This window comes from Eucalyptus grandis, chromosome 10 (genome assembly GCF_016545825.1).
Source record: "Eucalyptus grandis isolate ANBG69807.140 chromosome 10, ASM1654582v1, whole genome shotgun sequence".
In the NCBI taxonomy this organism is placed as follows: domain Eukaryota; kingdom Viridiplantae; phylum Streptophyta; class Magnoliopsida; order Myrtales; family Myrtaceae; genus Eucalyptus; species Eucalyptus grandis.
The window spans coordinates 9,219,048-9,242,543 of record NC_052621.1 but is presented as its reverse complement, the minus strand read 5'-3'; the positions used below and the strand labels follow the sequence as shown (position 1 = coordinate 9,242,543).

Here is a 23,496-nt window from a genome sequence, read left to right as displayed (position 1 = left end):
ATAATCATTATATTTTATTCCAAAACTAATTTTTTTTATTTCAGATTTATTTTTAAAATAAAAATTCGTTTAATAAAATTATTTCATTTTTTTTATTTATGGAATAGATTTTTACTTTAGAAATAGGTTTGCAACAAAAATTAGAATTAAAATTTATACTTTTCTATTTTTAATAAAAATTATTTTCATTGTTCGTCCTCACTATTAGTTGGTTGTTTATCTACGGGAAAAGTTAAAAAAGTCTTAAAACTATTGCATTTGTACCAATTCGTCCTAAACCTTTTAATATTGGTACCAAATTTAGTCCATCTGGCCACTGGGCACTAACGTCGATTGATGACTCGATGTTGACATGACAATTTTTATGATTTTTTTCTTTTCATCTTCTTCCCGGGTGGTGGCCGTGAAGCCCTCGCCGTCGCCGAGGGTCGCACCCAGGGTCGCAGCCTCACTCGGTCTCTCCCAGGGCCGTCGGCGAGGCGGCTTCACCGGACGGGTGAGGCCATGGCAGCCATCGCCGGGCGGAGGAGAGGGCGGCGAAGCTCGCTAGCCACCGCGAGGGTCGTGGCCCTACTCGGCCTCACCTAGGGCTACCTTGTCCGCGGCTTAGCCTAAATTTGGGCAAGGCTAACCTTCGCCATCGGAGTAGCGGGTGGGATTGCTCGCGGCTTTCTACTCATGGAAGGAGAAGAAGAGCAAAAGTTGGCGTGGACGAAGCGGAGGAAATTGAGGTCGGGAGGCCGGGCTAAGCCGCGGCGAGGCGGCCTTGGGCGAGGCCGTGACCCCTCGGCGGTTGGCGAGGGCTTCACAACCTCGCCTCCACCCTAGCGATGGCCATCGTGGCCTCGCTAGCAGGAGTGAGCGAGGCTAGCCTCGCCGGCGTGACCTCGTGGCGGCCCTAGGGAGAGGCTAGGTGAGGGCGCGACCCTCGCCGGTAACGAGCAAGGGCTTTGTGGCCCTTGCTCAGTGGCGGCCGACAAGCAAAGCCTCCGGAGGCTTGTCAGCCACCCAAGAAGAAGACGAAAAGAAAAAAGAAGAAAAAAATTAATAAAAAATTTGAAAAAATAAAATAAAAATCATAAAAATTGTCACGTCGATTGTCGAGTCACCGGCCGACGTTTACATTAGTATCGTTAGCCAAAATTGGCTAAATAGACTGAATTGGTACCAATATTAAAAGGTTTAGGCAGGACCGAATTGGTCAAATGAAAAATTTAGGATTGAATCGATACCAATGCAATAGGTTTATGACTTTTTTGGTACTTTTACTTCAGGTCATCAGCAATTGTTTGCTGTTGCCAGTTCTAGCTACCTCATTCGTCGATCACCATGTTGGTAACATGCGGCTGCAATCGGTCGCCCGGATTTGGAAAATGGAAATTTTATGTTATTATTAAATGAATTTTTTTTTCAAAAATAAAAATTTTATATCATTATTAAATACGTATTTTTTGTTTAGAAACTCGTTTAAGAATAAAAAAATCTATTTATCTTTAAGAAATCAAATTTAATGAAAATGGTTATCATCTCCCGACATTTTTAATCATGGGACAGGACCGGTGGCCTCTCTTCTAAGACCATTTGCCTCCATCAGTCTCACCTCACCAAGGGCTCAAACTCGCGACGCCCTTTCACCTCTCCCGCGCTCGCCGCCCCCGGCCGCACGCTCAGTCTTCCCGCTCGCCGCTTGGCCTCCCTCCGGCCTGTAAAGCAACGGGGCTTCATCACCGATCGACGCGCCGGCGGCTCTCCATTTCTCGCCAAAACCCCTCGATAAACTCCTCGAGGAGGAGGAGGAGGGTTTTCGCGCGGTGCAGAGAGAGACGTCGCCGGTCGCCGGTCGCCGGTCGCTTGCCGCCCTCAGCACAAGGGCTCGAGCCTGGTCCGAGGGAATTCCAATCTCGCCTCCCTCGCGAATGGAGGGATTGAAGGTCTCGGATGCGAACCTGGTGGTGTGCGTCCACCCCTCGAAGGGCCACCGGGTGTCCGAGGCGGTGCTCCGCGAGCTCAGCTCTCACCTCTTCCAGTAAGCTTTCCCGTCGCCCTGTAGTTCATTGAGGATTGTACTGTCTACGATCGCTTTTAGCCGTTGCGAATGAAGGGCATGATGGCAAATGGTGAGGTTTTTCTTCAGGACGGGAATAGCTGTTAATTCATTACTCCGGTGGTGGAATCCATAATGCCTGGCTCAATTAGCTTTCCGTGGCACTGATTATAATTTTCGAGTATTGTCTGTTTTACAGGTTTAGTGAGATTTTCGACGGAGTGCTATTGGCTTACGATGTCAACATTGTCGAAAAGAATGCGAAGATTCTTCCGGGGATCCACCCATACTTCGGTGTGAGACTTAAGGCGAAACTGCTGCTATTCTCTCCCGAGCCAAATATGTTACTAGGTAGATTAGTCATTCGCAGCATCTTCTGTTTTTTGATACATTCGATTTCGTGCATCGATGATTGCAATGCTAATCTGGTATAATTGCGCTCCCTGCCTCATGCCGTCACTATCTCTGGGAGGCTTATTGGAGCTCTTGGTTTTCTTATTTGACATGAATAGATATATGTTGTCTGTTGGCTTCTCTCTTTGGTTTTGCCATTGATTTTCCTTATTTTATTTTTAGAGGCCAGGGTTGTGAAACTTACACCAGAATCCATTCATGTCATTGTCCTTGGATTTGCATCTGCCGTAATAATTGATGAAGACATTCGTGAAGAATTTGATTATAGAACTGTAAGATACTCTTGGTTCCTTTTCTTGTTATGCTTCAGCTATGTGATCTTTCTCGTACGGTGAACAGGTTTATTTGATTTTCTCCTCAGCATGTTTTCTGTTCATTTTTTCTCTTTGTATAATATGGTTATTTGGTTGAGAGACCCTTTTATGTAATGGCCTTTATGAGCATAACCCATTTTGATTGTCTCTACCATTCATGGTTTCAAGCTAACTTGCACTGATGACTGGCTCCACTTAATGTTCTTTTGGCAACTCCCTTTGTAACAGACTGAATCATGCGGAGGTGATTGTTACAAGGACATTTAGCCACCAAACTGGTACTTTGAGTGCCAGTCAGCCTCCACTGGCTATAAAACATCAGTCTAAGCATTCATTGCCTTAGTTGCCAAGTCCTTCCAACCATTTGTAGATTGTAACGTTTTAGTTTGATCTTTTGTGGTATTGGATGGCCTTAAGATGGCAGTGCAATCGAGTACATGTTCTTTTTGGTATGATTCAGTTTACCTTGCGGAAGATTTGGTTGGTTATAATTTTTCCAGGTCAACTTAGTCACAGAACATTGTACATGATTAGCAGTATCTTGTCCTGGAAGACGATAAAAAGGGAGAAGGCCACCAAAAACTCTAAATTATGTCTATTGCGACACATTTACTCTAAATTTTTTTCCTTGAGACCAAAATCCCAAATTTGTACCTGTGTGACACATTTACCCTCCATTAAGGTTTCGTCAATGAGCACCATTAAAAATCTAGCTACATTGATGCCAAAAAGCAATTGATGTTTGACATGGCGTTTATGTAGCTTAAGTGAAATAAAAACGACATAGTTTGACTAAAAAATCATTTGATGAAACTTTGATGGGGAGAGTAAATGTGTCACATAGGAACAAGTTTAGGGTTATTTATGTCACAAGAAAAAGTGTAGGGTAAATGTTTCATATTAATCATTGTTTGGGATTTTTTATGTAACAAAAAAAAAAAAATTAGGGTAAATGCGTTACACTGGGCGTAATTTGGGGTTTTTGGTGGCTTTTCCCTTGATAAAAATATATTGTTTTTCTTCGTTTTAATCACCTTTCCTTGCTAATCATTGAGACATCTTAGGTGACAAGAAAGGAACAAGCTGTACTGGCTTGATATGCTTAAGTTGAACTGCACTAGGCCACACAATAGTAATTGTCACCTTTACATCTGGCATGCAAGATATTCAATGAGCAGATTAAACTGAAGAAAATTGCCCGCAACTTTTCATTTTGTTCTTTCTTGGTGAAAATTTGTGATTTTGCCTTCTCAAGGATTTGCATTCAGTTTTGATGAGCATAATGGCTGTACCAACTAATATCTTGCAGAAGAATGGTAAGGAAGTATATTGCAGCAAAGTGCACAGGCGACACGTTATAAAGGTTGGAACCATGATACGCTTTTTAGTAAAGAGGTGACATTTCTTTCCAAATGGCTGTCGTACATCATTGTTTGCTGATAATAAACAATAGTTCCTTATGTCTTTTGCATGAAGCTTTTAGTTTGTTACAACTACTGAACTTTGAATGCTGTCTTTTTTATTCTTTTTTTAATTTCAAACTAGAAGTGCTGCTCGAGGGGCATTTTGTTGCCATGTACATAGTATTTGAATTTTCCTGTGGTCTTCTTCAAAATAGCTAAAGGCCTATCATGATGTTTCTTTTTCCTTAGAAAAATCAACGGTATTTTAGCCAGTGCGAAATACAATGTTGTGGCCAGAGTCGAAAAATAGATATAAATGAGGAGATTTTGAAGGAACTCATTGGTGAAAAGGGATGGGAGGAACTTGGGAGACTTTTTTGATACATCAATTCCTCTTTTGCACCAATACGCTCTCAATGTTGGGTATCATGCATTTTAACATTAAGAGATCCTGTCAATTAATAATCACAAACCTAAAGGTGCTATTATCTTGTTGATTGTTGTAATATAGCATCAAAACTAGAGAAGTCTTGCGTTTTGAAAGGATTCCTATTATGCTTTTCCTTTGAAAGAAATCCGCATTTCATGATACTTGTTTCTTGGGAAAATTTTGACTTGGTCTAATTGGTGACAGTGATTCTGGAAATTTGCATTTGACAATACTTTATAAGATTCTCCTGCTGATCAGTTCTTGTATGGTAACATAAAACTACTCTTAGCTACATGATACTGCACATGACTATGGCCTTGAATGTGGTGGTCATCAGCATATTAGAATGGTAAAATGGGTCTGTGACTAATGAGCAGCAGCTTGGAAATGGTTTTCTGAGAGGGAAGCACCATTAGATGAGGTTTATTGTAGAGGGATAGCATATGGGAAACGATTAGATAGTTAACGTAAACTGAATAAAGATGTTGAAAGGAGGTTCTAGTCTTATTTCCATTTGGCTATAAAAAGTTCTCATTGACCAGATACAGGATGGTGAACCATTTTTTTTTTTTTTTTAAAGCACAATTTTTAAATGTGAGATCAGTAACAAAGTTTGAGGCTTTTTTATCTTTACCCGACCCATTGCTTCATACCTATGAAACTGCCATTACAATCGCTATCTCTTATCTGTGACAAGTTTGATCAGATCAACACCTGTTGTGCTCATTGGAGTTCATGTTTGATACTTTTTAACTTTCTACCGTGTTTTTTTCATGATGGTAAAACTGCCTTTGATTTCGACCTCTATTTTGACGTAGCTTGACTTGTCACATTTCACATCAACATGGGAATTATTTAGTTGAATGGCACTTCCAATAACCTTTTCCACATATATGTGATTTAATTCCCTATTTAGCTGTTGTCTGGCTCTGTACAGTTTGTTGACCTATTGATAAATGTTTATTATTTCTTTTTAATAAATAAATGAATTTCATTGAGGAGCATCAGTGGGGTGTCAACCCATATACGAAGCTATTACAAGCTTAAAGGAAGAGACGTTTGGACTGTGTAATTTACTTTTGAACACTATTACTGCGATCAGCTCTTTAGGTGGTTTATATTATTATTGAACAGGCACAATGTTGGTGTCTTGTTTGCTGTTGTGGTTCATAATTTTTTTTTTTTTTTTGGGCAAAAGAACAGTTTTTAGAGCATTAGGGTCATTGCTTAATGGATGTTGTGATGTATATATTGGGAGCATAAGGGTCATTGCTTATTGTATGATGTGATCGTAGATGTATTTTGAGAGCCTGAGGATTATTTCTTTGCAGTTTGGACAAGGAAGTACTGCACATTTGTGGTTCCCTAAAACCATCTAACACAGGAAGCATTCATTGGTTGGATAAGGATTCTGAAGAAATATCCCTCATAGATAGGTATCTTTCACAACTGGGTTTTCCTTGAATTAATTGTTGTTATTAAAGTATCTATAAGCTGAAATTATTCCATCATACCACAGGAGTGGTACAAAAAGAGAGAGGGAGAATGAAATGAAGATGCAGGAGCATGCTGTGGTAGGAGGGAAGAAATTTCCTTGGGCAATGGCCAAATTAAAAAGTCCAAGAAACGAAGATTAATAGAGGAGTCTTAGATGTTGGTTTTTGTCAGGTGCGGGTTATTTTATTTGCTTACAGGGAATCTCATCATACCTGAAGTTTGTGATGCTTGTGATTTTGTCAGTGATCTTTCTTTCTCTACTCCAAAAGTTTGTACTGCTTTGTTAGTTGTTTAGCTCAACTTTATTGTAATTTTGTATAATCTCTTAATGTTTATGTTTATGGAACTTCTAGATGCACAACAAATTCTAAATGGACACTTGACCTGGTTAAGCCGGCTTGATGCCAAGAATTTTGAAGCTCTGCGAAATTACTATTAAGATCTTGTTTGTTTTCCTTTCCCTATTATAAGTGGGATGTTGTTGTCCATTTCTTTAGTCGTGTTTCGTTCAGAGGTTTCCTATGTTGAGCGATTGGCTTTCTAGAATACCGTTGCACATATGATTGTACCTTTTCCTTTTAAATTGATTTGATGAAGATTTTTAAAATCTGGCGAGTCATTGCTTTCGAAATGTTTGATTCAATTCATCTTTTAGCGTAATGGTTAAGAAAAACTATGTAATTACTTAGAGCTTCAAATAAGGCCCGAGGAATTTTCCTGTTTCGGGTTTGTGATAAATTCTGGGTTATTACATTGGGACTCATAGTCCTAGATTAGTTTTAGCATCTGCAGGGTGTCTATTAATAATTTTCTTCGACAATGGGGAGCAACAGTGAGTTGAACCGAAAACTTGGTGAATTAAATTCCTAGTCCCACAACAAAGAATAAAATTTTAGGCTTCACGCCCAGAGTTGCCCAGAATCTCCCAAGCGCAATCTAGCCCTTGTGATGGATGGATCGAAGGTCTCGGATGTGAACTTGGTGGTGTAACGTTCGTCCCTCGAAGAGCAACTGCGTGTCCGAGGCGGTGCTTTGCGAGCCCAGCTCTCACCTCTTACAGTAAGCTTTAAAATCTCTTTGATTAAGTCTTACGAGATTGTTGTCTTACGAGATTGTTGAGGGTTTCACCTCTTCAAGTAAACTTTGAAGTCTCCTTGGTTAAGCATCTTACGAGATCGTTGAGGGTTTCCAAGGACATGTTTATTGTTCAAACTGGTGATCCGAGATCAGTAATTCTTTAGTTTATTGAGGATTGTACTATAAATGATCGCTTTTAGTCGTTGAGAATGAAGGATGTGATGTGGACGCGGTGAGGTTTTCTTCAGGATGTGAATACCTGTAATTCATTAGACTTGGTGGTGGAATCCATAATGCCATTAGCTTGCCATTGCTCTGATTATAATTTTCAAGTATTGTCTGTTTACAGGTTCAGTGAAATTTTTTATGGAGTATTGTTGGCGTTGATATTGTCCATAAAAAATGCATAGATTCTTGGAGGGGTCCATCCATACTTGCTCTTTATTTTTTCCCTACTTGCGAACCCATTCTCATCGATTCCAATCCATTCCTGCCTCCTTCTATGTTGATGAAAATGCAATAATGCGTGAATTTCCATTCCCCAATTTGTATCTCCATCCCATCTCATTCCCCAAATTTGGCATTCTGAAAAACTAGGCACCTCCGAAAGGGAATGGGGAAAATTGGAATTTGACGGATTTCAAATGGACACGTGTCCTCCTCCCCAGAGGATACGACAAAGATTTCTTGGGAAGGTGGAGAGATGGAGTTTTGGAGTAGTCCTCCTGCTTTTCTTGATTTATTTTTTATTTTGGGTGTTTCCATTTTGAATTTTTGCACATTCAGGGCCTGAAAACTCTATCAATGTCCGTGTGATCCCAAAAGATTGGGAGAACACATTCAATGACCCTCGTGTGGGAATGATTTGAAGTGAGAAGTTACTAAAGCATAGCTTCTTTTTGGTGTGAAAATGGTTGGTATTCTCAGTAGTGAGGAAGAAAAATGTTCACTTCCAACACGTACCGGGGCACCTCATTAGGGAATTATTGGGGATGGAATACCCCTTGACGACGGAGCTGGCTTAGGTAGTCCAAAGCCTCCTGGTTCCTTGGCTGTTTTCATTTTGAATGTTTTGCACAAAACTCCATCAGATCTCCGCGTGGTCCCAAAAGACTGGGAGAGTTTCTACCCGCACTCCTAGGCTAAAGGCTGCCTTTTCGATTTATTGTGCTGGTTTTTGTGTCTCTGTGTGTATAGGTGTAGATGTAAATGTCACAGAGTCATGGCAAACTCAACCTACTCCTCTTTTAAAAATGAAAAAAAAAAAAAAAAGTTCTCCAAAGCTTCACAATTTCTGCGCCACGCGTTTCCTGCTCACATGCAGAGGACTTCAATTTTTTTTGGTTTATGTAATAATTACATGATGATTCAACACTATCGGTTATCTACGGCTGTCTCTGTGACATGTATAGAAATCCGCGACAAGCTATTTCATAACACGATTTTTCGACCTTTCAAAGGAATTACTTTTTAGTCTTCCGACATCATTAATGCATATCTTAAAACTACTTCAGAATTTTTCAGATTCACAACAGAATGGTTGCAGAAGAGCATGATGGTAGAACTGACTCATAGTGTTAAATTAACCATATAGTTCTTGCTTTCTAATATCATTGGACTTTCTAAAAAGAGAGCTTTATGTTCAAACTTCAAAAACTCCTTTGTAATTGACTTGCTTCTTCACAAGTCAACTTGATATGTTGTATTTATATCTTATCCTTTATAATAGAACAATAATGTTGCTCATCTTGATATTGAACATTTGATTCACTTTGATTTTTCAACCTAATTTATGGATCTTGTAGCTACTTAATTTTAGTGAATTTTGGCTTTGGATCAAGATTGAACGTTGTGTGAGTTAGAACAAGATGCCTGAAAGATCGAATGTTATAGTCTTGCATTCAACTTAGGGTTTTTCACAACCTTTTGTAAGGAGGGCTACGTCCACTATTTAGCTCTTTTTAGGTAGTGGTATTCGTTGTATTCGGTTCCTAAGTTAAACTGACTTCATACAAAATTCAATATAGCTTTGTCTTTGCATTGAGCGTGCAATTACAAGCACAAAATTACACACCGATGGTGACCCAAAAGCTGGAAAACAAAGGCTTGAGAAGGAACCGGAGAACTGGACTTACATATCATTGCATGCAATTTCGTTTCTTATGGCAAAATGGACCAGACATTGCAAATGCAAGATGGGCAGGAAAAGATCGAAAGTGAAAGCGCAATTCATCAGAGAACCCTAGGGTTAGTCGAAACAAAAGTCAAAGCTAGAGATTCACGATTTATCACATCCACTTCCCCGTTTGAGCAATTCTTTCTCCACCACCACTAACTGGCATGGAGCTTGTCCCATGTGAAATCGATTCACATTGAGTTGTTTGCACGAATTCATGTAGGCAAACCTTCTTAAATCATTAACCCTAAAAGATATAAAGAGGAGGAGGAAGATGCTACCCTGTTCGTGCACTCATCACATGCTATATAGCTCTCTACATGTAGAGTGTAACTTAAGATACGTTTAATAATCATTATGTTTTTGGAACAATTTTTTCTTAAAAATAATTTCTTTTATTCTATTTCATAGAAGAATTTTTGAACATTTGAAAGTATTTGGTAATTATTCAAAATTTCCATTTCGAAATAGAAATACGTTTGTAAAATCTCAAATTCCTTTTGAATTAAAATTTCTTTTAATATTTTTAACTTTTATCATTTTTTTTTTTTTTTTTCTTTTTTGGGTTTTCTTCTTCCACGACGATAGTTAGAAGGACAGCCAACGTCGACTGGCTCTCCTTGGCCTTTTTGTTTTCGAAAAGAAAAATTACGAATTTAATGTGATTTGACCTTTTCTCCGAACACGATCCGGTGTACGGCAAAATCATTGAAGAAACCTATCCACCGTTCTGCAAACGCGTTATACCCTCTTCTTCTCTCTCTCTCTCTCTTTCCTTTTGGATACGGTCTTGTCTTCATGGCGGGGCCATCCAGCATTAAAGACGTAAAGATTCCCACGAGGGGGCGATCCTTTTTTTTTTTTTTCTGGAACGCACAGCTGGTGAAAGGACACTCCGATCTTCAACTTCATCAATGCGGTGGTGTTGGGAGAAGTAGAAAAATTAATCCTCGAGGCAGTACCGTCGCTCTCCCCTGCGATTACGTTTCGGATCTCACCCGTCTTCCCGCCTACCCACCTCGTGCCTTTCTCTCTTTTCTGCCCCACCGATTTTGTCTGCTTCGATGTCACTGTTATCTCTTCATCTCCATCTCTCCCTCTAGCTTGATCTGTGTTGGTTAATCTATGGGCATTATCGTTACGTCTAATGACATCGTTCCTAAGTGTCGGGGTGTGAAAAGAGAGTTCGGACGGGAACATGGGCTGCTTGTGGAAGAGAATATATCGTTCCTCGTTATAGTGGTTTGCTCGAAACTTGCTGTCACAGCTAGTTGCGACCCCGATCGAGAGATGGATAAAAATGTGCCACTCTGTTATGTATGTTAGCTTTCCTTGTGACATGGATGATGACACAGGTTGGTGAGCGAAGATGCCTAGAAAAGCATTTCTCGGTAGGTTTAGGGTACTATTGAAAAGAGGAACACTCGATATTGAAATTATTGGATTGTTGATCTTATTTAGTAAACTCCTAGTAATTTGAAAAAAAAACAAATCAAAATCGACCAAGCCGGCCGAGAGTACTCTAATCCGTAGAAACCTTGGCAGAATGCCTTCCGTGGGTTTGGCTCTAACTCTTCCATGCTTCCTTGGCAACTTTTCCAAAAACACTGCACGCCAACTTCACAATAGAAATAAACTTATACTGACTTAGTTGGCGGACGAGATGTGACATGCATGTACATCCGAATGCATCCAAATTCTTCCATCGAGTCCATCCGAACCGAGTACGCTCGCTTAGGGATAAGCATGCATGGTATTGATCACGTTCACACAATGTATTCTGTCCGAATAACATTTTTATTTAAACGAATTTTTCTTTTTCCAAATTTGGATAAGATGGGAATGGGCGATGTGCCATCAATTCATCAGTCGGCCGCTTTGGAATTCAGCGGGAGCAAATGGGCCTTGCTGTGGAATCTTGGAACCTCCCGCAAGGAGAGAAAAAGTAGAGTTTTGGCAGTGACCGGACAGCCTCGCGGGTCGCTGGCTGTCCCCTGTCGTGTGGTCCCCACTCCGACTCCTCCTCCTGTGATCCCGACACCCTCCGTTCTCGCCGCCCTCCGCGCTTCCGTCACCCACGTGTCGCTTTATCACCCCCCCTTCTCCCCCTCCTCCTCTCGGACCACGATATCATGGACGTGCCAAAATCTCGTGACTCCGTCAGAAAGATCGATCCTCTCAATCTCTCTTTCTCGTGTCGAGGTATGGTGATCGCGTATCCCGTTCTCTACCCAAATTTTCGTACTCGGTATTTGAAATTTGACTCAAGCTCGATTGGATATTGATTTCTGTGTATAAGCTTGGCTCCATTGGAGTGCCAAGACATTAGAGAATAACTTGACTCAATTCAATCATAATCTACTCGTATTAATTAAGGTCAAGTATTATATGAACTCTTAACAATTTTTGGATCAATTTTTATGCCTGTTACATATGTCGAAGAAAAAAAAACAATAGGGATTCGATTAACTACTTGCGAGTAACTTGATGTATTTTCACTCGTGCCATGCCCCAAATTTTGCCATTTTTATCATCACTCGATCCATTTTTCCCCTTTTGTCAATTAAAAAAAGAAATAGAAGGACTTATGATGTAAGGGTGATGCCAACATGATGTATGGAGTCTTGCCAATGGGGCTCGGGTCAATCGGGTCGTCAGGAGTCACAGGTTCCAAATGGCATCCTTTCCATCCAACACTTTTTTGTTTGTTCTTTTTATCGTATATTTTCTTTGGCTAGACTCTTTTTTCTTTTTTTTTGTCATACTTTGGCTGGAATTTGACATGTATAACTTTTCGTGATTATTATATCAGAAAATTTACTTCTAAAACTTAAATTATAAGGTGGAGAAAAATTGCATATGTATAAAGAGCATATAAGATCTATTGTTAAGTAACGTGGGATACTTCGACAATTATTAGCATTATGGAACATAAAAAAAAAATGGAACAAAAACGAGATAGTGGCTAAGACGGCGTTAGTATAATAGTTTGTTTCAATCCAAACTCCGATCAAATCATGTGATGTAAGAGGAAACAAAAAAGAAAAAGAAAAGAGCCAATGAATTTAATTCTATCGACTAATCACTCACTTTCTACATCTCCACACTTGGGACATGGACCATACGTGGTCTAAAAACTAGGGCGTTCCTGTAGCCATTTCTTCCTCAAAAAGGCCAAAAATGGTAGGGATGAGGAAGTTCATCCTCATGTTCCGTTTGCCTTGCGACTCAGATCTAAACACTGATAGGTTTTTCCTAAATGACAAGATAAGATGCGAGAAGCATCTATAGTTTTATTGATGTGATGTGCGTGGGTTTAGCAACGCATGCCAATCAAGAAGTTGAAAATTATGTTGAAAAATTGCGATTTAACATGCAATATCTACCATTTATGTTGCTGCCAACGAATTTAAACATACGATTATAGTAGCAATATAGCACCAATAATAGTGATTCGGCGGACAAGGTCGATGAAGTGATTTCTCATTGAGGTATTCTTGCAATGCAAAAGGATCAAATTACATGAGACATGGTTATGTTTACTACACTTGACAAGAGTGAACGTGGTGGCAGCAACAAAAAATGGGGAAGAAGAAGGTGAAGGCGGCAATAGACCTTGCGAATGATTTTTCTTGGCATTTGGACATATTGATAAAATCGAGATTAAGGAAGATAGTGACTAAATACGGACCATTAAATATTAAGAGAAGTTTAGAAACAATACTCAAGGTTTTGGTGCAAAGTTCGAATCCTTAACCCGCCTAAACCAGATGATCATATACATCGGCATCCGAAATGATGGAGCTTGCTAGTTAGGTCTCACCATTCAAACCAGTCCTTCGTGATCATTAATACTTGGTGGACGATGGCTGAAAGGGAAGCTTTTAGTCAAAGCTTAACACAAAAATTAAATAAATGGGAATGTCATATGTGACCCCAAGTCACGTCAGGCCTCTACTTTTTCTTCCACCACGGCCATGAGCTGTCCCTCCACGAGCAAGAATCGATCCAAACTTGCTCTTTTTTCGAGGTTTTATTGCATCGTCTTTCGAAAGTCATCGCTTGCTGGACCCCCCGTCGGTTTGACGATTCCGCTATCAATCCCAAATCCCATTCCATCACTTCCAGAAACCCCCTTTTCTCCTTTTTTCCGGGGGGTCTCTTCGAATGGGCTCTTTCAGAGACTTTGAAAAGACATTTGATGATGAGTGAGGCTGACGTCGAGAGGCTTTTCGTGGCAATAACGGTGGTTCAGACTTGGCTCTCATTGTGGTTAGGATAGGATGTGGAAGAATGAGCAAGAACCCTAGATCGAGGGTAAGCTGACTTCGACGCCGCACAGTGGCCGACGGGCACCGCTGACGCCGCACGAGATGTGTCATCCGTAAATGCGCCCTTTTGCTTTATGGATAGAGGCTTATGTAGGTGGTGCAATAGTGAAGTCAATAAGAATGTAGATGTATAGACACATCAAGCTTTTAAAGGAAGCGGCCATGCATTTAAGGTAAGATAGTATTAATTACTTAGAAAAATACAGTAATGAGTTGGTAATATTGATATAAGTCTCATGTCACACCCTCTTTTGTAATATCTCATAAATATATGTGGAATGTCGATGCTCTTGAATTAGGTGTGCAGATGTAAGTGTGCACTGGATATGCACCTTATATTCCATTTTTATTATACTTTGAGCAGTAGAGGAGATCCTGCTTGAGTTTTAAGTTGGAGATTGACCTAAACTTATGGAAGATTGATATACATTAATCAAGCAACTCAAGCTCAAATATGCTGACATCAATCAAGTCAAGTGAACCTGAATGAGGCTAAGCCTTGTGCTTCTAGCCAAAGTCTAGTCCATGATAAAAATGGTCAAGCTCGACTCTACTATTTTGCCGAGTTTGGTCGACTGACTTCTTGATAATCTTGACGTTCAATGCTATTGAAGTGACTCCTTCCCAGCCGTTCTTCCACGCAATTTAGATTTCACATGCAGTGTCCAAACAAATCTGATTGAAAATGTTGAGAGTTAGATGGAAAAACTTGATGGAGGTGAGGCGTGGGGTGTGAATCCAAAGATTGTAGGCTATAGATAGTCAACAACAACACCGGTTGATTAGATCTCAATTATGAGATGACCTTTTTGTCTCGTGAAGATTTGGTAAACAATACCAATAGGATTTTGCTTGGCATTGGTAGGATCTTTGAGCTTTTGCCCCAATGGAATTAAGTAAATGCCAAATACCTAAAACATGCTTAAATTCGCCATGTAGTGATCTCTACTTCTCATTTCCAAGATGAGTCCTCTTGGAGATAATTCATCACATGTACCTAGAGCACATGGACTCAATAGATATTGGCCATAAAATCATATAGACCCACGTGGGTGGACACAGTTCAACGGCTGGTAAGCTCCAAGCTCATGTGCAACGGACAAAATTGGGTTTGGCACTCTTCTCTTGCTAACCCTATTTGCTTTGTGAGGTGCAATAATTTAGATCCATGAAAAGATTCCCTTTTGACTAATTTGTCCATGAAATTTTCAATAATGGCCCAACCAAATATTGACAAAATGTTGTGCCCATATAAAAGTGATGATCTTCAATGTTTTTTTTTGGGGCTACGATTACTCATTAATCGGCACACCTCAAAAAGATCCAAACTTTACTTCCTCTATCACTATGTTGCGGAAACAAGTGATCGAACAAAAAAATAGATAGAACACAAGACATGTTTTGGTTGGATGATCCACATTCATAGGGGTAATAGCTAAAAATTCCATTATAGATCAAGTGATACAACATAAATTACAACCACACTCAAGTCATTAACACTCTAAGTGTTTTTATGCCTCAATTACATCCAATAACTCACATAATGTTTTAGCTTAACAATTCTTCATGAAATAATCTCTTTATCTTGCAAAGGAATTCACAAATCTTACTTACAAGATTTAATTGATTTCAACGCATTCGAATATTTTCAAGGTGTAATTCACAAGTAGCAACTCTCTTTGATACTCTTCAGAAAAAAAAAAAAAAAATCCACTTCATATATGTGCGTGCATGCACGCGTAAGAATTGGATCAAAAATAAGAAACCTCTCCTTAGAAAACGTAATCCAATTAGGCAACTCATTCAAAATAGAAAACCTACTTGACTTAGAAACCTTCCTTTTCGGGCTCAAACTTGAGACATATCTCAACAATATCCACCTTAGCTCAAGTTTGAGTAAAGTCACAATCGCTTCTCTAGATTTCAAATATATTTGTTATTCTGCCACAGCCCTATATATTGCCACAAACATCTTCTAAGTTTAAGTCTCGCTTGAACTTCGCAATAATTATTAAAATACGAACTCCACCTGCACCTTTAATTGTTCCACAAATATTTTCCAACACAACTTTCTCTACCACAAATAAAGTAAAACTATTGTTTCATGCATATGTATCAGGAGATCAAATACTCAACTCATTAAACTCAACAGTTACAATAATTGTTGGCTTTTCAGGCTTCACCTCGCTATAAGCATAGAACTATCGCTACCTCAAAAGTTTTTAGTTGTAACTCCATCTTGAGCTAAACACTATTCAAATGCGTATGAACACTGCTATAAACACTCCTACTAAGAAGTAATGAAGAATTGTTAAATGTAACTTCTTTGCTAATAACATTTGAATTTAATTTCGGGCACCACAACCAATAGCCTCACTCACCTTGTGCATAACCTAGGAAAATGTACTTTCTTGCCGTTCCACCAAGTTTACCATCACTTGTTCGAACCTAATATGGACAACCAATTATTATAAGAACATAATTTAACCACACTTCTTCGGGAGTCCAACATCCAATCACAATTGAAGGATATCTATTCTCAAAGTAGCTTATCGTATTAAGCGCATTTGCCAGAAATCTCTATTTGTACTAGCACTAGAGAGTATTTTATAGGCCATCTTTAGTAATATTTTGCTCATTAACTCCGCAACATATTGTGATTTACTAGTGCTGGTGTGATGTTTCACTTTGCCTTCCTTCATGTAGAATTTTTCTAACAACTCCAAATAAAACTCCATACTACTGTTAGTTCGCACATGTACTTAGCCTAAATATGGCACTCTTTCTTGAAGAAAATCTAGTTAGCCTAAATATGACACTTTTTCTTGAAGGAAATCACGAAACTTGCATATATCCAAGTGAAAAACTTTGCAGTCCTCGTGGTTAACCCGACAATAGTACTGAAATGCATTTTCCACTATTGATCTAAATCACAGCACCTGCATATGTTCGATTCATCAACAGCATAACCACTCAATAGATTCCTTTCACTTAGAACCTTCAAACTTCTATTATTAATGTATTCTAAATGCATAAGCTACAATTCAGACTCTCGAAAGATGCATTCAAAGTCTTCGCGATGAAATTTGTCATGTCTCGCCTTGAAGCTTATATAGGCCACTATGTTTGACTTTTTATTTTTTATTTTTTCATTTCACCAAGGCACCTTGAACACTCTTCAAAACTCCACATTCTAAAGCATACCAACACTTAGCTAAATCTAGGGTACTCAACAAATCAGGTTCTTCTTCAATTTTGGAATGTGCCTCACCATAGTCAATGTGCTCACGATACCGTCATGCATTCTAATTCTAATATTACTAACTTGGAATGTGCCTCACCATAGTCGATGTGCTCACGATACCAAAATGCATTCTAATTCTAATATTACCAACATCCACAACATCACACTTAGCGTTGTTTTCCAACTGTACATTACTACTATCTATGCACTGATAAGTAGTAAATCAGGTCTTATTTGGTATAGCATCAAACTAAGAACCAAAAATTCCAATCCATCCATCAATCGACAATGCTTAATAACATACAAAACATAATCAACACTATATGAATTATTATTAGCTATTATGACAATATTATCAAAATCTGAAATAGGAAAACTCTCCTTAGGAAACGTACTCTAATTAGGAAAATTATTCAAAATAGGAAACATTTTAAAAAGGCTTCAGAGTAGGAGTGCATAAAAATTACTCAGGAGCGCTATGTCCTTGAAAAGGGCTTTGGTCTACTTCTAAAGCATGTTATTGTATAAGTGTCCAGTCGGTAGAGTAAAAAGACAAACTGCTGCACAGTCAACTTTTCGAGTCAATTGGTTGGCTGATGATGCAAGATTGGTCAGTCTGTCGGTTGCACTATTTCCTTGATGTCCCATGGACTCTTCTTATCCTCCATATGCCAGAGTCTGTGAACCCATGAAGTGGGGCATGCACATGCATGCTGATAGACAATTAAATTTCAATTGTCATTGTTTCTATCAAGAGAAACTTGAGATGTTTGTTATGCTGTCGCTGTTGTCTCTAGAGTCCATCCAGCTTCTGATTCCTGGAATGGAAATACTGACCCCATTAGAAAATATGGTCGCGTGTGTCACGGCATCTAACATGATCTCATAAGGTTTAATTTCCTGATTTTCTTTTATCCCATAGTTCATTTCGTTTTCTGGAATTGCTATTGAAGCAAACTATCCTATTGGGCTAACAAGTTGTATTTTCATGATAGATCTGGATAAAGAGCATCAAATGCTTCAGGAAACTGGACCCCTATATGCAAGCTCTCTCAGACATATATTGCCTCTTCTTTGCAGCATAAGCAAGGACTGCGGATATGCATTGAAGAGATAATTTAAAGCTCAGTTTTCTTGTTGTTCAGAAACTCGTCTCCCTCGAATAGTATGTCAATTTTACTATAAGATGAATATAAGCTAGCTGGCGAGTGGAGACTTTCAGGTAACTTTGCATGCCTACTTGACTATTCTCTGACCCATTGACCTGCAGGTTTCTGAACACATGGACCATTTGCTAAAGGCGCCATTTTGTGTACAGCTGAAAACGGGTGCAGTGGCATTAGAAAACAAATGGCAATTTTCTTGGAATCTCAGATCATGTCTTTTTCCTTTTCCACGTCCACGTTATCTTTCAATAGCATTAACAAATTGGTCCTTAGTAATATCACTTCATTTATTTTCCCTTTAAGCCAGGTCACGTTTCTGTCCCAATTGACCCGAATAATTGCGAGGAATACGGACCTACCGCAGTGCCGGGCAAGTTTCGTACACTTGACCAATACTGATTGCTAGGAACTTAATCTCTCCCGAGTCATCCATTTTTCCGCGACCATGAGGCCTCAATATGAGTTAGCCATTAATAATCAGAGTTCAGTGCCTGTAGTTTCCGAAAGAATCATTTTCTTAGCTGCTGTTTCTCATGTTGGAACACTGGCTGGTGAGAGAAGCATATTTCACATTTTCCGTTCGTCTTCCTCATGAACCGTCATGTATGTACCTTGTATTGAGTACTTGTTCAAGCTGAAATTCATGCTTCTTCAGTTATAGCGATTGATAAAGCCTATCATTCAGTCGTTCAGCTTTCTGATGGTATATAAGACAAATAAATCAAGTTTAAATCATTCATAAGTGCAGAATATCTTCTGGTCCGGCATTACAGTGTCTAGAATATCCTCCAGATGTCACAGATGTAGATAGAATGACGTGTGCCCATGGGTTCGCTCTTCTCTAAAACAAAAGAGTACTGGTTCGCGGGTTCTTATTTGAGCTTTTTTGCCTTACAACTTCTGCGAGAACTCAACAGGAGCTGATATGGATGATGGAAAGAAAATAAATTATCAACTTTTCGTGTTTCCACGTGTGACCAGTTAGCAGTTACGCATGTTTCACTTTCCATTTCATGCCAAAACTGGACAGAACCTCACTTGGAAGAGCAGCGTGATGCTTCGGATCATCATTTTTGCAGCCCTTACTGAGACTTGCATTTCATCCTGCCAACCATTGAATTGGTTTGATGATAGGACTACGTTTTGACTCACTATCTGTTATTTCAATTGGTTCTGGCACTATCCTACAGATAGATTGAGAAATGAAAGATTCTGAGCCCCTTCAAATGAGGATTTGCTGGAGTCATCTTGACTTGCACTTGCAGTTCATTAAGCATGATCACTTGCATTTCTCGTTTAATAAAGGAAAGAGAGAGTCTGATCAGTTCCTAGCGAGTCCTGTTCTAAGCAGGTCACTTGGTCGCTGTTCCGTGCACCTTTTCCCTGATATTATCATCTGTCCGAACATCCATTTGAACAAGGGGAAGCAGTAGATTATCCGTTCAATTCGAGAACGTTCCATCAAGCACATGCTTTCTGTTTCTTGCAGAGGAGATAGAAAAGTGCATACAATTGTCGCCTGCAGCAATCAAGGAATAACTTAAGTTGATAAGCGTCCATCGTTTGTTTGCCTCTGGCGCTCCTTTTGCTGGAATGCTACCACAAGTCCTGGTTGTTCGTGCATTTAACGAGGAAAATGGGAGCGGCAAGAGTTTTCCTGTAGCCATCCCATATCAATTTTCCATTGTACGGAACTAAGGGTGCTTCATTGCATATGTTTTTCATCTTGTGAATGCAGCATATGTCGTAACGCTCTCAAAAAAGTAGTCACTTTATGCTCTTTTCACCAACCATCAAGATTATGGAGGACAGATAATCGTGCTGAACGAAATGGAATGCGCTGAGTTTTTCTGGGTATCGCCTAATTAAGATCGATTGCGTGATGCGTGGCCCATCCTCCCCCCAATTTGCATTGTTCATGTCCTTGTGTCACAGCATCGTCAAGTTGGTCCCAAAAGAAAAGATTGCACGGAACTAGTTTTGCTGAATCATCGATCCGAAGACGGGGCTGGATATGGAGACTTGGTCTTTCCTATCTCATTCAAGTAGAGGATCAGAGATAGGACCACAACCTGTTAATATGACAACCTGTTTACATGTTGCTTTTTCATCAGAAAGATGCGTGGAGGATAAGTCGTTACCGTGGCTGAGCTCATTTCAGGATTAATAATGCTGCAGCACCTATAAATTCCACCCTCCTGTCCAACAGTGTACCTTTTCCTCCGCGGAGGCCTCCTCAAGAAAAATTCCACAGTTTTTCCCAAAACGATTCAGATTTCATAGATCTGTAACAGCATAGTATATAACAATCGGTTCACGCTAAAAGATAGATCGCTACAACACTTGGAAATCGAATATATAAGGGACTCGACAGATACTCCATGTTATATTTCCGTGTAATTGGGAGGGCTTACTACACGAAACGTTATCGTCCTGATACACGAGAGAGCCAGACGAGACAGAAGGACTGGTACTCCACATTCAATGCCCAAATTAAACGAGAACGAGAGAGAGAGAGAGAGAGAGAGAGAGAGAGAGAGAGAGCATCCTGACAACCTTAAGAGCCTAAGAAAACCATGAATTTACAATTGAAGCGGACTAAGTTCCGATTATGTAGATAAGATTCCTTCCTACTAAGCGCAAAATTCCTCTGCTATTCATGCCAAGAAAAATTTCCTTACATCTAATTTGCAAGCACTTCCCAGATCAACTCCGGATCAAACGACGGCATTTTAGCAAGCGAGCATCCTTCACTCTCTGACTCCTCAGCAACGACCGCCGAGCCATCGACCGAGCAAGAAGGCTGCGAATTCTCACACTTCCAAAACCCATCCTCCGAAACGTCAGATGCCATCAGCTCGCTTGTCCAATCCTCTTCGCCAAGAAACAGTGGCGACGGCGGTGACAACGTCGACGAAGAGCAGGACGAATCGACTTTCGTGACTTTCTCGCTCTCGCTCTTGCCACCAACACCGCCATTAGAACTACCGCTGCTGTTCTTTGCACTCTTCTTGGCCCTCTCCCTTTTCACCTTCTGACAAATGGCCTGAATCTTAGCATCCACCGAGCTCTTCAAAGCGTTCAATCTCGAGCCGTCGCCGAACCCCAACTTGCTCGGATCCTTAAGGTTCGGGAAGTTCAACCTCGCATATTCACCTCTTAATTTATAAGCAGCCCTATCATATGCATAAGCAGCTGCTTCAGCAGTGTCGTACGTGCCCAACCACACTCTCATCCTGTTCTGCGGGAGCCTGATCTCGGCCACCCATTTGCCCCAATGCCTCTGTCTCACACCCCTGTAGAGCTTCTTCTTGCATGGACTCGGGTAAGCGGTCGAAAACACCGAAGTCCGAAGCGGGGTCGACGTGTAAGAGAAGTTTGACGATGACCCGTTTCTCTGAGTGAACTTGTGGAGGAGATCTCTTTGGAGGAGATAAACGGAGGAGCCCAGTGGCTCAAAAACAGAGGGGCTGGTGATTGTGCTTGGGAGTGCAGTAGGAGCTGGTGTCGGTGTTTGTGATGTTGATGAACATAAAGAGAAGATCGAGTCTATGGTGCTGCTTCCGCCAGCTAAAATCAGTTGAGACAGCGATGATCCGATGTCAATGTTGTTTTGTGAGGATGAGTTCTGGTCTTGTTGAATCATTTCCATTTCGTTATGGAAAAACCGGTGTCTTTCCCTCCCTTTTTTATTTCCCCCGGGGGTTAAAAACAGGGTTTTTGCAGGGAGTGAAGTCTAATCTGAGGAGTGGAGGAAACGGTCAGGGAAAAAAAAAAAACTAGCCCTTCTTTTCCTCTAGGATCAAGCAAACAAAGGAGCTTTCAAATCACCGTTCAAGAATTGCAAAATATGCAAAAAGAACTTGAACACTAGGATTCGGCCAAAGTGGCAAAGTGAATGGTGTTCAAGAAACACAACGAAAAAAAAAAGGAGCAGTAGGAAAGAACCAGAGAATTGTGAGCAGAGAGGTGGGAAAACAGCTACAGGAACATAGGCTGAGAAATCACAGGTGGAGGATCATCATCTGAAAGGGAGAGTCTCTGCATAAACAGAAGCATCTGAGAGCAGTAGACATTTGGAGTTCTTGAGGGGAAGGCATCTTGTGTTTTGTGTTTGGGTTTACTATGCTGGGCCTGGTTTTGATTCAGCAGGGTCTATTTATAGCTGCAGTGGGAAAACTCTCTCCTTTAGATTTTTTTTTTCTTAACTGTCTTCCTTCCCATCTTTATTGCAATTACAACCTGGAAGACTATTATGGAGTGACTCTTATACCCTTCTGGCTTTCTCATTTGCAATTAGGCATCTTCTTGTATATAGGAATATGGGGTATCGAGAAAAAGATAAAAGGAATGTGACAGAATTATGAGGAATTGACAAACGAATTAACTTAAAAAAATTACTGCATTAGGTGATACATTTGAAATCGGAATGCATCTTTTTATTCGTCTGAGTTTTATTGTTTCAAATTGCTACACCCAATTGAAAATTAGATCGATGTACTTGTCATATTAATTACTACATTCAACCAGTTGGAGTACATGATGGGTTTGTAAGTTTGCTCCCGAACTACTATTTGTCCTTCGCAATTGAAATGAGTTTTGACAATCCATCCCATGCCATCAACATACCACATGCAACACATGATTGGCTCCTAGCAAAGTGGTCATAAAATCACGTAACCACTTTCCTTAATCGAATAACGTGTCGCCATAACATCACAGCCCGGCTAAATATTCTCAACTGAAGATGCGATCACGTGGCGTGATGCGACTTCTATGGTATGCGTGATTTTGTGCGAACCGACTCGGCACCTTCTAAAGGGATGGGGGCAAAATTGGGATTTCACAAACCTCAAATGGACGCGTGTCCCCCTTTCCCTAGAGTGTAAAAAATCTTGGGAAGGTGGGGGAGATGGAGCTTGGAGTCCTCCTAGTTTTCTCTATTTATTTTTCATTTTGGGTGTTTCCATTTTGGTTTTTTTGCACATCAGGACCTGAAAACTCCATTAGATCTCCGCGTGGTCCCAAAAGGCTGAGAGAGTTTCGATCCGTACTCCTGGGCTAAAAAGCTACTTTTTCGATTTATTGTGCTGGTGTTTGTGTGTATGTGTGTGTAGGTGTATGTAGATGTAAATGTCACCAAGTCACCTCAAATTCGACCTAACTTTCTTTGAAAAAACTCCCCCCAAAAAAAGTTCTCCACAGCTTCATAATCTTTGCGCCACGCGTCTACTGCTCACATGCACAGAACTTTAAATTTCTTTTTCTTCTTTTTTTTGCCTTGAGTAGTTTATGTATTAATTGCACGAATGATTCTATACCATCGGGTAATCACGATTGTCTTTGCGATGTGTGTGGACAAATAAGCGATCCCATAATATAGTTCTTCAACCTTTGAAA

At 40.1% G+C, this 23,496-nt stretch overlaps 2 protein-coding genes across 2 annotated transcripts; one reads left to right on the top strand and one right to left on the bottom strand.

Annotated features, from left to right (window-relative positions):
* The first annotated feature begins 1,585 nt into the window (after positions 1-1,585).
* LOC104443986 lies at positions 1,586-6,541 on the top strand. The gene is made up of 6 exons (XM_010057555.3): positions 1,586-2,026; positions 2,244-2,395; positions 2,621-2,730; positions 4,082-4,167; positions 5,937-6,041; positions 6,125-6,541. Exons 1-6 carry the CDS (start codon positions 1,917-1,919, stop codon positions 6,240-6,242), a joined length of 681 nt encoding a protein of 226 aa, XP_010055857.2. The 5' UTR covers positions 1,586-1,916; the 3' UTR covers positions 6,243-6,541.
* A 13,914-nt stretch (positions 6,542-20,455) lies between these two features.
* On the bottom strand, positions 20,456-22,211 carry LOC104443987 (ethylene-responsive transcription factor ERF061). Its single transcript, XM_010057556.3, has one exon. It carries the CDS (start codon positions 21,746-21,748, stop codon positions 20,780-20,782), a length of 969 nt encoding a protein of 322 aa, XP_010055858.2. The 5' UTR covers positions 21,749-22,211; the 3' UTR covers positions 20,456-20,779.
* Between the last annotated feature and the right edge of the window lie 1,285 nt (positions 22,212-23,496).

Excerpts from the sequence above, each read along its gene's own strand:
- LOC104443986 (XM_010057555.3), top strand. The coding sequence starts at position 1,917 with ATGGAGGGATTGAAGGTCTCGGATGCGAACCTGGTGGTGTGCGTCCAC. Across the intron at positions 2,027-2,243 it reads CTCAGCTCTCACCTCTTCCA|GTTTAGTGAGATTTTCGACG; the intron begins GTAAGCTTTCCC and ends TCTGTTTTACAG. Across the intron at positions 6,042-6,124 it reads GAAATATCCCTCATAGATAG|GAGTGGTACAAAAAGAGAGA; the intron begins GTATCTTTCACA and ends ATCATACCACAG.
- LOC104443987 (XM_010057556.3), bottom strand. The coding sequence starts at position 21,748 with ATGGAAATGATTCAACAAGACCAGAACTCATCCTCACAAAACAACATT.